The sequence below is a fragment of the Canis aureus genome, chromosome 27, assembly GCF_053574225.1.
Source record: "Canis aureus isolate CA01 chromosome 27, VMU_Caureus_v.1.0, whole genome shotgun sequence".
Classification (NCBI taxonomy): Eukaryota; Metazoa; Chordata; class Mammalia; order Carnivora; family Canidae; genus Canis; species Canis aureus.
The window spans coordinates 37,296,931-37,314,651 of NC_135637.1; the positions used below are offsets into that span (position 1 = coordinate 37,296,931).

The window sequence follows — 17,721 nt, forward strand, 5'->3', positions numbered from 1 at the left end:
GACAGAAGCTGGGGCTTTAGTGCGGATACCTGCGGCCAGGAGACTTCTGGAACTCAGGCAGAGATCACCGACCACTCCCGTCGTCTCTGCAAGGTTCACCCAGGTACAACCAATCTGCGGCGCCAGGGCACTTTGCATCCACCACCGGAGGATGCGAGCTCTTGGGTGCAGGATTGAGACCACGGCCAGAGGCAACGAGCGGGGGAACCAGGACCATTCAGCAAACGGGCGTCCGTGAAGTGGTCTTTCCGTGTGAGCGCTCAGCTTTAGGGCCTGAGCGCTTGGCTCAGTCTTAAGTCAACACCTCTTCCCGAGTCTGCAAGACGTCCAGTGCGCTGAAGGGCTGGGCGGGTGGCACAGTCTTGCGGACGAGCCCCTTAGGACACACGACCAGGTGTATACCTGGCTGCTTCTCGAATCCCCTTCCTCTCCTAATAATAAGTAACGAGACTTTCAAACCCTTCTGGGACCACAGATCACCCCCATGACAGGCTCACGAGAGCATCTTCCCGGGCTTTGCGACACACAGCGGCCTGGCTGCAGGGAGGGAGGAGGCCGGCGGAGCCAACACGCATGGGCCCACCAGGAGCCTCCGCTGCACCTGCGCTTCTTCAAGGAGACAAGGAGGGGAGGAGGAGGAGGAGGAGGAGGAGGAGCAGGAGGAGCAGGAGAAAGAAGAGGAGGAAGAGGAGGAGGAGCAGGAAAAGGAGGAAAAGGAAAGCGGAAGAGGAGCAGAAGGAGGAAAAAGAGAAGAAAGGAGGAGGAGGACAAGGAGGAGGAAGAGGAGAAGGAAGAGGAGCAGCAGCAGGAGGGGGAGGAGGAGGCGCGAGTGGGGCGGCCGTGGCTGCGGCTGTTCCCCGTCAGAGCAGGACAACCGGACGCGCGGTCCCGCCATCCCCGGGGACCAGGGTGACCCAGGGGCTGCCCCGAGGACACCTCCTCAGGGAGGACGGCGCCAGAGGACACGGTCCGGAAAGGGCAGGCTGCACCCGCTGTGAGGGCCCCGGGCTGGGGGGGGGGGGGACGGGGGGGGGGGCAGCCCCGGGAAGGAGGGAGGAGGAGCCCCCGGGAGCAGAGGGGGGAGGGAGGAGGGGGCGGGGAGGCTGGGTGTGGTGGGTGTTGCCCTCCCCGCCCCTCCCCCCGCCCGGAGCGCACAGCCCCCTGGGAGGTGCGCGGGGCCCGCGGAGGCCTCGGGCCGGGGAGGCCGGGCCGCGGGTCGGTGCCGGGAGCGCGGCCCGTGGGGTCGAGTCGCGGGCGGGCGTCCCCGGGACGGGCATCCTCCCGCTCAGCCGTTCTAGAACGTTCTCGAGGTGACGTCGCGGCCTCGGAGGCGCGGGGTCGGACGCCGGATCCTCAGAGGCCGTGGCCCCGCGTGAGCCCGGCGCGCCCGGAAGTGCTGAGGAGCCGCGCAGGCTGCCCCGGGGCCCCGCCCCCCGCCCCCGCGGCCGGAAGGAAGAGCCGGAGGAGCCGGAAGAGCCTTGGCCCGCGACCCCGCGACCCCGCGACCTTCCTCCCGGCGCGACGGCTCCTCAGCGAGGGCTGGGGCGGCCGGGGTCTCGGGTCGGCGTCGCGTCAGGCGGTGTGGACGGAGGCCCGGGCGGCGCGGGCACGGACTGCGGGCACGGACAGCGGCCGCCGTGACCCAGGAGGACGCCGGGCCGGGGGGGGGGGGGGCGCCCGCGCCGCCGCCACGTGCGCACACCCCAGGTCACCGACGGGACGGGCTGCCGCGGCCGAGGGGCCTCCCCTCCCCGCCGGGCCCGACCGCGGGGTCACGCCCAGGACCGGGGCGCGTCGGAGGCCGGGACACCGCGGAGCGGACGGCTGAGGCGGCGGGCGCAACGGGGGAGGCCCGGCCGCGAGCAGCCCCGTGGCAGCAGCTCCCGACACCCCTTGAGGCAGGGAAGGCGCCGCCGCCTCAGTCCCGCCGCGTGTCCCGGGCGAGGCCGCTGGGGGGTGAGGTGCGCCGGGCACAGACGCCTCCCGCCCCGCCCCGCCCCGCCCCGCCCCGCGCCCGCCGCGCCGTCGGCCTTGCCCCCGCACAGAAGTCCGCACGCCCCGCGACCCGGGGTGACGGCCCGTCCGGGCCCCGGGGACCCAGGCGAGTACCGCCCGGGCGGCGGAGCGGGCGACCCCCCTGACGCCGACACATGCCTCCGCGGAGTCCGAAGGGCCCTGGGGCCGGACCACGGCCAGGGATTGGCCGCAGGCGCGCTCGGCGCAGGGTGCGCGGGGTCCGCGGGGCTCACCTCCCGGCCCGCCCTCGCCCTCGCCCTCGCCCTCGCGCGGCCCCGGCTGCGCCCGGATTCTGGCACCTTCCTCGCTAAATAGGGAAACTCTCCCCCCCGGATTCTCGCCACCACCTCCACTTCGTTAGCTTCTCCCTGATTATTCAAGCATACACAGGAATATGGGCTTTATGAAGTCCTTTTAATTATAAAAACAGTATAAAATTAAAATCATACGGATAAAACATAAATATAAAATATATGGGTTTAAAGATTCCCCCCCCCCCCAAAAAAAAAAAAAAAAAAACTTTCTTTTTGAGAGATTTTTTTTCTTGGCAACCAGTACCTAGTATGAGTTCCTGAACTGGTGACTGCTGGGAACCTACCTTCTCACTGGGTAAGCCCGTTAATCCACTTGAAGGCACTTCAGCACCAGATCACGGGGAAGAGAGTAACAGCTTCCACATTCTCACCGACGTGTGATCGTGGGCTTTCCGGGCGTGTACAACAGCACTTCCATAAAGCGTGACAAACGGATAAGGTATTTGCTTGTTGGCACCTGCCTTGTGATGTGGGTGCCTGTACGCCCCCCCCCCCCATTCCACATGTTGAAATCCAGTCCCCAGTGTGACGGAGTGTGGAGGTGGGGCCTTCTGGCCTATTGCACCACGAGAGGGGATCCCTGATGGTGGGATTAGTGTCCTTCTCTGGGGAGACGAGCTTTCTCTACCTCGTGAGAACGTGGCCGTCTGTAAACCCGGCAGCCAGCCCCCACGCAGCCCCCAAAGGTGCCAGCCTGACCCTAGGCCTCCAGAACTGTGGGAAACGACCTGTCGTCTCAGCGCCCATGTCTGGTGTTTTGATCAGGGCAACCCACTGGGATGCGCCTTCCCTCACTGAGGAGTCTCCTTGGACGTGAGTGTGATGAATCTCTGGGACCCCTGATGCAGCCGTCCCCAAGGAGCACAGACGCTAGAAGAGGAGGCACATTCCTTGAAGGAGACTCTGCTGTCTTTGGAACAGAGAACACAGCAGGTGCCTCTATGAGGAACACGGAGCCGCATGTTCCCTCCCTCCCTCGATCGACGCCAAGCACACGACGTTTCTCAAGCATCCTCTGGACAGGAAACATTCTCTCGCAATGTGATCCCGTCACAACATGCCAGGCATGTGACATGCTCTCCACGTTTTTGGGTCACCATGGCTGGTTTCCCAACCATGACCCCAGGCCCGGTCCCCACAGTCGTGATAGCACAGCTTCCATCATGACCTGCGTGTCCACAGCGTGGAACGAGGTTGGGGGAGGCCCAGAACCAGCCACGGGAGCGGCAACAGCATCCAGGAGCCGCTGCAGGAGCGGAGAATGACCACGGACGCCCTGTCCTGCTGTCCTGCGAGGGCCAAGGCCCGCAGGGAAGAGGGTGACCCCTGCCTGGCAACCAAGAGAGTCCTTTCCAGAAAACCAGCAGCACCTTCAGCAAATATTTACGAGGTGCTGTGTGTGGCCGCTGCACTGCCGCGATACACTACCACCGCTGAGTGGTGCAGACGACAGAAACCGGTTTTCTCACCGTTCTGAAGGCTGGAAGTCTGAGATCAAGGGTCTGGTTTCTTTGGAAGCATCTTGCCTCAGGAGGGGGCGTCCTCTGCCCGTGTCCGCCCGGTCGGCCCTCTCTCACAGGACACCTGTCACATTGGGTCAGGGCCCGGTGGCCTCAGTTGACCTGAATCACCTCTTTAATCGTCCCACCTCCGATGCGGTCACATTCTGTCCCCCGCGGTCACCACTCCTAGGTTTTTCCTACTCCTCCAACGTGCCAACATAGTACACAAACCTCCCGTTCTTCTGTTTGATCAAAAAATCCATATTTTTTGATCCAGGTAAACGCTTTTATTATCCAGACACGGGTCACAAGTCCCCACCCACGCCTTGATAAAACCTAACGTCGTATTTATGTTCCCTTATTCGGCTTGAACGTATTTTTCTGTAGTCCCCATGCCCTGCTTCGTAGACAGACCCTTTCCACTGCAGGTGCACCTTTCAAATCTGTTAATCATTTGGGCTGCGAGGTAGGAGCTCCTTCTCTCGCTTCATTTCTTCTCCCTGTCACCCCGACTCTCACGGCAACAGGCCGTACGCTCTTATCTGAGCTTTTTGAATCCTCCTCTCAGGCGTCTCTGCTTCTCGTCTCAGCAGGTTAAGGCATCACGTGCTACCCCAGGCGTCTGGCACCTGCTTCCTGAGCAGAGGCTCGCTCTTCTGCTCCGTCCCCTGGGGTCCACCACAGATGCAGCTCCGAGCCGGACCTGCCCGACACTCAACGCAGGACGTCCCCATTGGCTGCAGCCGCGTTTCCTCTCACAGGTGGAAACGGCTCATCTTCGACCTCAGGGAAGGGTGGCAGAAACAGAGGGCTGGGCTTGGAGACCGCCTGGCACTCAGAACTTCTTGTTTAGAATCATGTTTTATAGGAACGAGGGGAAAACTAAATTCAGGGAAGCATCAAAAGCCCTGAAGACGTGCACAGACATTTCTAGGACTAACAGACACACTGTTTGCAGCATCGTTTATTGTGTGGTCATGGAACTGGCGCGTTCACAGTTACTGAAGTTCACACCACTGTGATCGCCCTGCAGACAGAGCAACCTGAAAGGAAAAACTTCAAAATGCGCAAGAACAATAAATATCAAACGTTCTGATCTAAAATGTATAAATATAAAATATCAGTCATTTCAGGAAACATCTTAAGAAAATCCCGCAACCTCAGGTCCAGGGACCGGTGTCCGGCGTCAATGGTGCTCGTCTTCAGAACACATCACCTTAGATCCAGCATGGTTATTTTTATGTCTTTTATCAACACATGTTTGCAGACCTAGGAAAAAAAAATAATTGGTTTTACGTCAGAATGTTTAACATGATTCTCTGCAGAAAGGGAATATGAATTTCCTAATTTAAAATGTTCCTAATTTTTGAAAATGTTTCCGATCAGAACAAATAAAATGGTGTTCATTCACTTCCAACAAACACACACATACAGAGGTTGCCAAGTAACTGTCATTTTAGGTAGATTCTGACTTTAATGTTTCTGTGATGTTACGGCTGGAGAAGCACCACGTGAGCAGTTAGAAAAGATATAGTCGGGTGTCCCTCTGGGGCTGTAGCAAGCCAGCCCAGACGTGTGGTTGCAGTTTTCACTGTTACGGAAACATTAATCTGTCCACACGGAGCAGAAGGATCCATGGGACAGTCATCTCATTTTCTTTAATCGTTTCCTCCCGGGGTCTGAGGAAACTAGCTTGTGAAGCGTCAGGACGATACATAAATGGAAAGGGGGCTTGTGCATGACTGACCGGCCGCAGGGATACTGGTGTTGCACGTGCAGTAATAGGGCAAGAAATCGGGAGTAACTACAAAGACCGATGACCTCTCAGGGTCAGGAAGCTCCAGGCGAAGCAGTGCAGCGTTTTAGGCCGTAGCGCACCCTCCCCGAATCCGTAAGGACAATAAATGAAGAGGTGAAAAGTAAGTGTGAACAACAGCCAGCACAGTGTACTCACGCTGAACAGCCTGGGGTCCTTGGTGTGTGGGTGAAAGCCCTTCTTTTTACAAGCGGAGACCTCAAGCATGCCGGCGTTGGTGAGCCTGAAAATGCCAGTGCTGTTTCCGGGTGCAAACAAAAGGGACAAAGTCAGAGATCGTTGGGCTGCGGGGGGCGGAGTCATAGGCAAGTCCCACGGCCAGCACAGACCCCCACGCGGGGTGGGTCCCACGACCCTGAGGTCATGACCTTAGCTGAAAGCGCGAGTGGGGCGCTTCACCACCTTAGCCACCTGCGTGCCCTCACAGTGGTCTTTCAGGCCGACTTTACCACAGGGGTGCAGATGGGGAGTCCCCGGGGGCTGACACCAGCTGCAGGCGCCCACTGGGCCTCAGGGTGGGGGCCGCGGACCCGAACTGTCCCGTGAGGCCGGAGAGGAAGCAGGCCCCGTGGGAGGAGACCCCAGGCGGCACCTACAGCTCCTGTTTGTAATCATGCGCACGCCGTTCAAAGCAGCAGCACCTGCGTGAGTGGCGGCGGCTGCCAGACCTGGGCGTAGCTCTCCTCGCCGACCCCCTGCAGCGGCTCCTTCCCACCCCTCCCGACGGGCGGGCCCGAGGGGCCTGGGGCTCCAGGGGCAGGTGTCCTGCTGGCCTCGCGCATGCGGGGCCGCAGCCAAGGTTCCACCCGGAGTTGTCCAACTCCTCGGCTCATAATCTGTGCCTAGCGGTCACTGTCTCCAACCCCGTGGACAGGCTCTGGAGGTCACGAGCTAAGGCTGGGAAATAACCCCGTTTATGCAGCTGGCGATCACGCTCCCAGGAGCCCCGGGCATTCTGCGGAAAGGACCTTAAGTGACACCAAGCCTGCAGAGCCGCAGGTGGGGGCGGAGACCCTGCGTCCCCAGCCGAGAGCCCACGCCCCCTCGGGCGCGGCCAGCACTTACTCCTTGTGCTTCGGGGAGCAGACGACGGCAATCGCCTCGGGCAGCATGAGCTGGTAGGAGCAGTGGGTGTGCAGGTCCACGCTGGACAAGAAGGCAGTCTGCGTAGGATGCGTCTGCCAACAGGAAAGAGGAGGGCCTTACCGGGTCGTCGTCGCGGCCCAGGCCACACCGCCCTGCAAGAAGTCTCCAGGGACCAGCCTGTCCTTCTTGACCGTCACTCATCAAATCGGACTTTTACAAACGCTTCGCGCCCCCGTGGAACGACCACGATTGGGGAGGAGGGCCCTGGCTCGTGCCCGCGTGCTTCCTGCTTACTAGGGAGGCCAGGTCGCCACGCCAGGAGCCGGGGGAGTCGCCCCAGCACCCCGTCTTCCACAGGGGCCCGGCGCCTTGGGGTCAGTTGCCCATTGTGCTCACGCAGCCGCTCAGCGGCACAGCTGGGGTCGAAACCCAGAGCGACTGTTGGCAAACCCGCGGCCGCGAGAGGAAGGCCTTTCGCGGGGTTACCACGCCGCACTTCGCGCCGTCCGTGGGCCGTCATTCCCTACAAGCAGGAGAGCAGAAGCCTCCGGGTGCCTGGAGACGGTCGGGGCTCATCCCCCCGGCAAGTGCACACTTGCACGGTGACAAGGACGGGGTCTGCATTGGGAAGTGTACCTTCCAGCTTTGGGGCCATATGCAGACTTGTGCTTCCAAGACACGGATTGGAGGCTCACACGAGTGTGAAACGCACGTGCACCCATCATGATCTTAGAATTCACAGTCAGCCCCAATTACTCTTGAAAAAGGAAAGGGACCCGTTTAATCAGGAAACCTGGGTCCCAGCAAGCAGTGTCTGGGTCCTGCGCCCGTCGCTCACTGGCTGTGTGACGCTGAGAAGGCCACTTAACCCCACATGCCCATTTCCTGGGCTGCTCAAAGACAGTATTTCCTCATCAGGTCGCTGCGTTAAAATTAAATGTGGTCATCCACGTAAAATCCTCAGGACAGTGCCTAACACAGAAAGGAACCAAAATTGTCCGCTGCATCTGTTACTGTCTTTGCTGCCATTATTTTAATATTGTCTTGGTCTACAAAGACACAGGCCAACTGAGGACCGGGATTATCCCACCTTTTCTAACCCAGAGCATTCGTGAGACTGAGGACGAGGGTCTGCCCGCCTGCTGACCTGTGCAAACCCGCTGTCACCACGTGAGCCATCTATGCCAGCAGGGGTGGGGGTACAAACTGCCCAGAGGTCTCCAGGGCTCCGGGCGGCAGCGAGCGACTGTCGGACACACAATGCCCGGCGGCCCCGGGGCTCGCAGACTGAATGTGCACGGCACATGCCCAAGCCCCTTCTTTCTGCCAGGAGCAGTCACGTGCACCCCAGAATAACCGCTCCTCCGTGGAGAGCGATGCAGCCGCCACCCCGACGGATAGAAGGACCAAGGCATGGCCCTGCCCTGGACGCTGATGGCCGCAGGTGCCACTGGCTGCGATGGCGGGCCAGGCTCTGAGCAGGTCACCCCACATGTTATCTCATTCGACTCTTAGACACGAGGAAAGTGCTGTGTTCACCTAGGAATCGTGCCACGGAATTCACGGACTCCTCTCCTCTAACACAGGCCGGGGTAAGCTGGTTACCGTGACGGCTGCTCTGTGGATGGTGACACAGATGCATGGATCGCTTACCTAACGGGCCCACGTTCCTGTAATGAATTCTGAGCAGAGTTGAGATCTGAACGTGGGTGTTTTCATTCATAAGCCCTTTCGGGGTGCCTGGGGGGCTCCGTGGCTGAGCGTCTGCCTTCAGCTCAGGGCGTGACCCCGGGGGCCTGGGATCGAGTCCCATATCGGGCTCCCTGCAGGGAGCCTGCTTCTCCCTCTGCCTGGGTCTCTCATGAATGAATAAGTCTTTAAAAAAAAAATTCATAAGCTCTTTCTCACGCCTACGATGGCCTGGTAGGTGCTGGAACCCAGGATTGCTCCACCGCGGCTGTTTACACAGTGGTACCTTCCTCCCTGGCCTGCGGGGGAGAAGCAGAAGGATGAATGGCCCCTGTTTGATATATAAAAACATTTGCTTAAAAGAAACTTTTTCCGGGGCACCTGGGAGGCTCCGTGGGGGGAGCGTCTGCCTTCAGCTCAGGTCGTGATCTCAGGTCCTGGGATTGAGTCCCGCATGGGCTCCCTGCTGCGTGGGGAGACTGCTCCTCCCTCTGCTTCTCTTTCTCATGAATAAATTAATAAAATACCAAAAAAAAATGTTTTGGAAGTTCTCTTAGAACAACGCACTGTTGGCCCACGACAAAGAGAAAGAGAATATCAATACGTGTCTCATCAAGTCCGTTAAAAACCTGACGTGGTCCCCGTCAGGCCACATAAAATCATCGAAGGGGGTCACCCAATTTCTGTTTCTCTGTCTCGACACTGGACGGTGAGGGAAAAGAGCAGAGCAGAGCACTGCTCAATCGGACTTGGCAGCAGACCCAGCCCGACGCCGTGGAGACACTCATGGTGCTTGAAACCCAGAAAGAAGAAACGATTCCAAGGAAGCTCCATTTCCTCGAGGAACGCGGCCCCCGCCCCCCCACACCCGTGGAAAAGACACCGAACCCCGAGGCCCCACGTACATGGATCCAGCCCAGCGTGAGGAGGCCGTGTTGGTCCTGCACGCCGAATAGTTCCTCCACGTTCTCCACGTCGCAGTAGTCCGGCCCCGCAGACTGCTTTGGCACGATCACATGCGTGATGGTGAATTCATTGTGCATCTGAAAAACAAGTAGCGGAAAGAATAACCAGCATCTGAGAGGGAAAAACGGCAAGACCCCGCAGGCTGAGCTGGAAGCAGGGCGTTTCATGGCGAGACGAGAGACGACCCGCAGCCCGCAGCCCCCCGCCGCGGACCCTGAGAGCCTCACACGTCACAGTGGCTAACCTGCCAGAAGTCTGGGGGCCGTTCTCGGGGGCCCGAAACCTATTCTCACGATGGAAAACGTACAGTAGACAGGAGTGAGCGTCCCGGGCTGGTCTGCGAGGCGTCAGTCAACAAGCAACGTCTTGATATGTTACGTTTGCGGTGGAAAAACTCAGAGATCACAACAAAACAGCAGGTGCATTTGGAGGGGGGATGCTATGGGGAGTCCATGGTTGTGCTGGGGGCACTCAGCAGTGTGCGGGGTCAAAGGTCTCGCTCGTATGTGACTGTACATAACTTCACGTCCTTCCCCAAATCTCTTCTGCTACTGAGTGGACTCACAGGGACTTAGTTCTCCACCATTAAGGTAATGTTTTGGGTTTGCATTTAGAGAAAAAGGAAAGCCCCCACATTACTGCCTTCAGGGGAAGGGGCGGCGGGAGCTCAGGTGGGGGTGCTCATGCCGGGCGGGCTGTCCCCCCCGCGCCACCTTCCCTCGGGGCCGGGGCTCTCTTGCAGACGGGGTGCACATCCTGCGGCCTCCACTGCGGCTCTCCCCTCCGCGCTCGTCACCCCGTCCTGGCTGACTTTATGCCTTCGGGCCCGGGCGAACGGCCCATCTCGGGATCGCCCCGACGTCCCAGAGGAGAGCACTGCCCAGTCCCCAGTGGCCGGGCCACCCCGTCCTCCCATGAGCAGGCCAGCCCCGCCGACAGGAGGCACCCAGCCGCTCCTTCAGAGGCGCCCCCGGGGCACCGCAGGGCCAAGGCCACGGCCACGCGAGGCTACGACCGCCGACAGCTGCTTCGCGCGCGGCTGTGTGATGAAGGAGGGAGTGGCGTGTGGACGGCGATGCACCATCAAGCCAACCAGGTAGGACCTATGTCTTGAGGGAGCATCCACCGCACGCCGCCGGGGAGGCGAACCAGGTGGCGGTGAGGACGCGGCAGGTGTGCGGCTGCTGTCACCCTGTCTCCTGGAGGACCAGGGAGGAGCGGGAGTGCGGCAGGGAGGACGTGTGCTCAGTGAAACGGTCGGTTAAGTCACGGTTCCCCGGCTCAGTGTTTAGGGGGAAAACGTGCCCGGACCCAAGTGACGCCACAAAGGGCACTTTCCACAAGACATGACTCGCCCTCCTTGCAGGTGCAGATCCAACGTGTCTTCCGTCGCTTGTCCTCCTTCTATATTCACATTATCTTTCATCACATATTTTGGATAAAATCCTCCGTAACGTAAATAGGGCCCGTGCTGAGAGGTCAGCTGGCCGAAACTACCGCCTGAAACTAAGGAAAACAGCCAAACCCTGGTCTTACTCCGTGCATTTCTGCGAAAGGGAGGCCAGACGACGCCTGCAGAGTTAACGACGTGACCGTCCGTCACAGTGACAGCTGCGGCGGGGGTGTGGTCTAGGGAATCCGAAGACCTGACATCCATCATTGTTCTTTATTTTAGAGATTGTATTTATCTTAGATAGAGAGCGCGTGAGCGAGCAGGGCTCAGGACAGAGGCAGAGGAAGAGACCCTAAGTAGACTCCCTGCTGGATCCCACGACCTTGACATCATGACCTGAACTGAAACCAAGACTCGGACGCTCAACGGGCTGCACCGCGCAGGCACCCCGGGTCCCTCATTTTTCTAGACCGAGACTTAATACGTGGCTCGATGCATTTACGACTGGCTCCTGCGTCCCATGTCCCGGAAGCGTCAGTCCGTTAGCGACGACAGCTGTCAGTGGACTACGTCGGCCACGTCATCATGTGTGCGGCCCTCGGGGTGATTCTACCCTGCCGTGCTCGTCACCTGTCAGTGGCGCCCCCGCGTGTGTGCTGGGCGGGAGGACAGGAACACAGGCCGTACCAGTTTTCCACAGAGAATTCCACAGGTTTCTATTCCTCTCACTGTATTAGATTCCGCCAGCAGCAGAAATTTGTGGCAAAGGTCTCTCGGTAAAACTACACGCCGCAGGCCTTCAACCACTAAGTCTACGAGAGAGCAAAGGCAGAAAGAGCTAAAGACACGTTCCCGCGTCCCGGCCACCAGAGCTGCGTCGGCGCGACGGGGCCAAGAGAAATACAGGGACGTGGCGTCCCGGGTGCTCCCTGTACTTCCGCAGCCCGAGAGGCAAGCTCAGCGAGGACGGCGGGGCCGGGCCAGGACCACGCGGGTGGCGCAAGCCAGGCCCGCTCTGCCCCTACGGCGGACGTTCCCCGCTCAGCTCCCCTGTGACCCTGCGTCTCCGCGGACGCCGGGGTCGGTACTGGGGCGCTGATCTTAGCAGCGATTGGCGGGAGGGGAACGCGTTAAGCGGCTGCCTCTCCTGACTCCTCAGGCGACCGGAAGCAAACGCCATCCGGCCACGTCTCGGGTGGGGCGGCCACTGCTGGGCTCCGGGAAGGGGGCGAAGCCGGGCCCCCGCAGGCCACCTGCCGGCCACAGCCCCCGCGCACGGCAGTCTGGGCACCGGCTTTGCGGGTGTAAGCGAAGGTCACGCAACCTGCCCAGCACCTTGCCTGCGGGTGTTCGCCTCTAACGCTCCCGCGGCTCGGGGTTGAACACAGGCCAGAAACCGAAGGCTTGCAATGCCCCCGCCCCCTCCCCCCGTCTCTGTACCGGACGCTGCAGGCCGCGACCCCAGGGCTGCGCCAAGGGGCAACGACACCGCTGCGCGCTCGGGTCCCGGGAGGGCTGCCCGGGGATGGTCACTTACTCTGCACGGCGCTCAGGGTGGCGGCAGGCTTCAGGGCCCGGGTCACGGGCGGAGAGTGGCCGGCACAGCTGGCGGCGCGGCTGGGAGCGGGCAGGTCTGCGAAGGCACCGAGCAGGGACTCGTCGCGCTGCGCGGAGAAGCAGGACACGGCGCCCCCGTCGATCTGCTCCGGCGGCGCCGGGCCTTCCTGGCTCCGCATCTGGCCCCGAGCTAATTCTTGCTTCTTGAGCTGGTCCTCGAAGAACAGGAACTGCTCCGACTCCAGCTGCTGCTGCCGCATCCGGGCCACCCGCTTCCTTTCGGCCTCGATCAGGCTCTGATGCTCCAGCTGTTTCAGGATTTCGGCCTTATACTTGTTCTGGAAAACGGGGTTGCAGAACAAGAGGTTAGTTTCCAAGGCAACGCCACCAAACTGGGACCAGCCGGTTCCAGGCTGGCGGCGGAGAGGCAGACGCTGCGATGTGCCCGTGGGGACGCGAGCGCCACGGCCAACGCCGTCCACCTGCTCAGGGCAGCAGGCCCAGGCTGCCCAGATCCCCCGAGCCGCGGCCGCCCAGCCCTCCGCTCCCCGGGGCTCCCAAGGACATCGCGGGGTCCAAACCCCTCCAGGCAGTATCTGGTCAGAGACTAGGAATCTTCAATTAGCTCCTCAGGTGTTTCTGATGAAAACTAGCTTGAGGGGGGTGGGCACCCCCACGCAGCACCTGGCGGCCCCGAGCCACCACGGTCTGGTCGGAAGGGCCGGGCCTGACTCAGCAGGCGCAGGGGTCCAACAAGCCCCGGGGGATGCCTGCCACCCGGGCTGTGCTCCGTCTCTGCGAGACGCCTCCCGAGGGAGCCCCGGGGATCCTGCCGGCCACTGTGACACACGGGCAGCATTAGGGCTGGCCAGGCCCTTCCGCCCGGGACCCTGCGGGGGGACGACCTTGCGCTCGCCGGCGTGAAAGGGGACCGGCCCGGGCCCTTCTCTCCGCGCGGTTGCCTTGCCTAAGCCTCCGAGATCATTCTCCTCTCTTCACCGGGCAAGTCGACCCGAGTCCTCACCCTCCGCACCTGAGGGACGCCCTCTCTGCCCCACAGCCGAGCCCTGCACTCCCAGCTGACTCGCAGCGATGTTCCCGGGCCGTGCTCGCAGTTCATGACACTGAGCCAAGGTGACAGCACGAGTGACAAGTCCAAAGCACACAAGCGCGCAATGGAACGAAAAGCAGAGCCACCTACACAACGATGGCAAACACGGGAGGAGCTCAAGCATTAAACTGGAGGTCCTAGAGACGGGCCGATGGCATCTCCAAGGCCTCTCAACCCGAGACCTCACTGTCGCTGTCCCTCTTTCTGTGGTGACGACCCAGAAGCCACCAGCCATTGGTGCTACGACCACATCTCATATGGTCAGCGGTTATTCCCTCTCAAGGCAACCTTGGCGTTTCCAAGGCCAAAATAATAAGATGCACTGGAAACCACCTCCCGTTCCCCTGCCTCCGCCGCCTCCAGTCACCACCAAAGAGCCCGCCCCACGGTCCCAGCGGCAAGAGTTGGTCAAAGGCTCCATTTAAATCACTGTAGGAAATTTATTTTCTAAAGCATCACATGATCAGATATTGCAGGGAAATAAAATTACGCCATGTTTGGTGCAAGCGCTTAACTTGCACGTCGACATGAATTTTTTATTGCTCTTACATCACTGCGTCTTTAATTTTTAATTTAAATGCACATGACACTTGCAAAACTCACATGAAAATGAAATTCAAAAAATATTCGCACAGAAAACAGTCACGAAACAAATATACCAGTTGAACTTACTTTGCTTTGCAAATATTCTTGGTACTCTACGTTGTATTTCTTTAAAAGGTCCTTTTTCAATTCATCTGTCCTCGGGAATGCAATCTCCTTCAGTTTCTTTTAAAAATATATGTACACACATTGGTTAGCGGGATCCCCGGTACAGTCTCTCAGGTCATCAGCTGAGAAAGAAAAACAGCTGGCACGTGCGTTAGACATCAGGACACGAGTAACCGGAGGTGATGGTGGGAACGGAGCCCGTCTGCCGTGGCTCCGGCACACGACCCAGGAGGCCGGGGAGAGCGGTGCCCCTTCTCCCCTTCTGTGAGGCCGGCAGGCGGTCCGCGCGGCACCCGTCCCCGGGCAGCGGGTCTGTGGCCACACACTCACCGCGTGCGGTCCGCGGGGCACCAGGAGGGACAGAGGCGCCCCGGGGGCCGGGCCGCCAGGCTCGGCCATGAGGAGGCACGGACGCCCCTGAGGATCCACATACCCCGGGCCGCCTCCCAGGTCCCCTCAATCGACAGGCTTAGGGGAAGGGCGGGGGATCCAGATCCCAAACGCCTTCTCCGAGAAAATCGGATTCATCCAAGCACCACCCTCCTTCTCAGACACGAGGGAACGGAGGCCCACGGAGACTCCAGGTCCTGCGCAGCAGCGACTGCCCGTTACCACCAGGATCCAAGTCCTCTGACTCTGGCCAGGCTCTTCCGCTAACACTTCCTTTCTCTTAATCTTTCGTCACCCGCCCGCCCCCTTCACTCCACAGGCATGAACCATTAGCTTTGGGAGAGCTTTATCCTACGGACAAAAATAAGAATAAAACTAACTGAGAGCAGGAGAGTCGGCTTGGGGGCCCCCGTGGGCTTGAACGAACGAGAGAACTCAGTGGAAATGCTACACGAGGCCTTGCAATGAGTGGCCCTTCAGATCAGCGTCTCCCGGAATTTAGGAAACGGCGGTGACCGTTTGACAGCATCTGAGCTCCTGGCGGCAGCCCCAGGCTGGACACGCTGGTGAGAGCCCGTCTCCCACTACCTGTAGGCCACGTGTCGTTGGGCGCTAAGATTTCGTGCTGTGGCCGGCTTTGCGCCCACTGTCTTACCCCGTGTAAGAGTGACCCAAACTAAAGACAGACAGGTGGGAAACATTTTAAAAATATTATTTAAAAGGCTATAGTCTCAGCTAAAAATACCTGAAGCTCCATCAGTGGCCAATGTGGACGGTGAATACGTAACTTTTCAACTACCATCTTCCTTTTCCTTGAGACCTTTAGGGCACCCCTCAAATATTTGATCCGCCTTCAGCCAGTCCCCCACAGGACCTTCATAACACCCTGCTTTGGGGGTTCTACAGGACAAGAAGTAGAACTTCGGGGCCGCCTTAATAATCAACACCGATTTTCAAACGGTTTTTGGGCTCAGAACCGTATGGAAGAGTCCACCCCAGCCACAGTGACTCTCAGACAGTTCTGGGGCCTGGGACCACCTTCCTCGCCACCTCTGGGGAGAACAGCTAGCGATTCCTTCTTCACACCACAAAGCCACTGAGCACATTCTTGATTTTTTCTTTTCTCTCTCCCCCGACCCCGTCCAGGATTCAATTAGACATCCCATGCTGGCTCCGTTCAGTGATTAAAGGCCCAAGAAGAAATCGAAACATCTTGGCTAATGGAATGAATTTTCTGTGCTCGAACTCCCCAGAGGATGGGAGGAAGGAGGGGAGGAAGCGGAGGAGGAGGAGGAGGAGATCAATAAGGGAGCCTCCTGCAGCATTTGATCCCCCGGGGGAGCATCGACCCCACCTACCTTCATAATATCCTGCTTCTCGGGGACCGCACATTGCTGGTAATCTCGATGGCTGGGAAGCTTTTCCACGAACAAGCTACACAAAGAGAACACATCCTCAGCATTATGTGGGGGGAAAAGCTCCATGATGGGCGCCTCGGGGGGCTCAGCGGTGGGGGGTCTGCCTTCAGCCCAGGGCGTGACCCCGGGGTCCTGAGATCGAGTCCCACGTTGGGCTCCTGCATGGAGCCTGCCTCTCCGTCTGCCTGGGTCTCTGCCTGTCTCTCATGAATAAATAAATAACATCTTAAAAAAAAAGAAAAGAGCTCAATGATAGTTTAATTTTTTTGTTTTTAGGGTTTTTTTTTTTTTTAGACTTCATTTATTTTAAGAGGGGGGCTGCTCATGAGCAAGGGGAAGGGCCGGGGAGTGGGGAGGGAGAGAAGCAGACTCCCTGCTGAGTGCGGAGCCCTCGAACTCACAACCCTGAGGTCACGATCTGCGCCTAAATCAAGAGTCCGACACTCAACTGACTGAGCTGCCAGGCATCCCATCCGTGACGGTTTCTAACAGAACGACACTCCTTTTCAAAAAGAACATCCTTGACTCGTTACTGTTTCATCTACATTCGTTCCATCAGCCTTTCCACCAAGGGCCGGGGTGGGTGTGATCTTGGTGTCACAGGGGAGCAAGCTCAGCGGATGAAGCACTAAGAGGGTTAGGATGCTCCCCATGCCCTGGCCCTTGTCAGGTCCTGGGCACCCCCTGATGCCCCCCAGAGCACCCCGCGCACATGTGCCGCGCTGGCAACACAGAGGATTTGTAGAAATGTCAAGAGTCGGGAAGACCAAGGTCATCTGTCCTCACCACTGAAAAAGACTTCGACCCCTGACGAAGCAGGAGCGGCCTGGGGTCTGTGTCGGATCCTTAACGGGAAGCCCACTAAGGGACACGATGGCCAGAGTCCCTAGTGGATTACGAGGTGCTAATTAGGAGCCCACTACTTTTCATCACCTTTTCGAGGAACAAAGGACAGCAGAGGTGAAGGGAAATCCTTAGAGCAAACCACATGGATCACATCCCCGTGAAATGAAGATTTGCATCGCCAGGCGCAGGGATTCTGGGGTTTGGTCCTTACTGAGCAGCCCTAACCCGTAGAAGAGCGTCCAGCCCACAATCTGCGCTCAGTAGACATCTGTTTAGGGCCTGAGGAGTCCTTCCTCGATGGATCACGATGGGCCGCGGATGCCATCTCTGCTCAACTAATGGGGATGCCTCCGTCGCCGGTGTCCTCTTGCTTAGTTCCCCCGGGAACATGTGCAAAAACGCCAGCAGAAGGGAACCAGACCCGGGCAATCGGTCACTTAGGGCTCAGAAACTCAGGTTCTCGGGTAACGCGTATCGTCAGGGATGCCCAGCTGCTTCCCGTTGCACACGACCTGTGGGCTCCCTAGAAGCCAGGGGTTGCCCAGGCAGGCGAGCGCTGCCAACCATCCCCCTCTGTGTTCTCAGGCGAAGTGAGGCAGAGACCTAGGCAGACGGGAAGCACGCTCTGGGGGCCCGACGTAGGACTCAATCCCGGGACCCGGGGATCATGGCTGGAACTCAAGACAGATGCTCAACCGCTGAGCCCAACCCCCCCCCCCACCCCCCCCCCCCCCCCCCCCCCCCCCCGTCCCCTGAGCCCCCGGGGCAGGCCCTGGGCCCGAGGCAGACGCTCCGCCCCTGAGCCCCCGGGTGCCCCTAAATAAATCTTTAAAAACCCACTGACTCAGAGGGCAGCTGAGGGCTGCTCCCTGCCCGGAATCGGCCCGTGGTGGGGCGCGGCCCGGC

General features: G+C 59.5%; 2 protein-coding genes across 5 annotated transcripts in view; one reads left to right on the plus strand and one right to left on the minus strand.

Moving 5' to 3' along the window:
* Positions 1–2,264: 2,264 nt before the first annotated feature.
* Positions 2,265–10,145, plus strand: LOC144299304 (uncharacterized). Its single transcript, XM_077874814.1, has 2 exons — positions 2,265–2,769; positions 3,096–10,145. Exon 2 carries the CDS (start codon positions 6,821–6,823, stop codon positions 7,769–7,771), a length of 951 nt encoding a protein of 316 aa, XP_077730940.1. The 5' UTR covers positions 2,265–2,769; positions 3,096–6,820; the 3' UTR covers positions 7,772–10,145.
* Positions 4,779–17,721, minus strand: part of STAMBPL1 (STAM binding protein like 1) — a 28,372-nt gene continuing 15,429 nt past the window's right edge. For all 4 annotated transcript variants that reach the window (XM_077874811.1, XM_077874813.1, XM_077874810.1 and 1 more), the window contains 8 exons: positions 15,910–15,985; positions 14,123–14,218; positions 12,320–12,677; positions 11,470–11,594; positions 9,329–9,466; positions 6,714–6,826; positions 5,787–5,886; positions 4,779–5,101 (listed from right to left, as the gene is read on the minus strand). In XM_077874811.1, the coding sequence (XP_077730937.1) occupies positions 5,045–5,101; positions 5,787–5,886; positions 6,714–6,826; positions 9,329–9,466; positions 11,470–11,594; positions 12,320–12,677; positions 14,123–14,218; positions 15,910–15,985 (1,063 nt within the window). In that variant the 3' untranslated portion in view covers positions 4,779–5,044. The remainder of the gene's footprint in view (positions 5,102–5,786; positions 5,887–6,713; positions 6,827–9,328; positions 9,467–11,469; positions 11,595–12,319; positions 12,678–14,122; positions 14,219–15,909; positions 15,986–17,721) is intronic.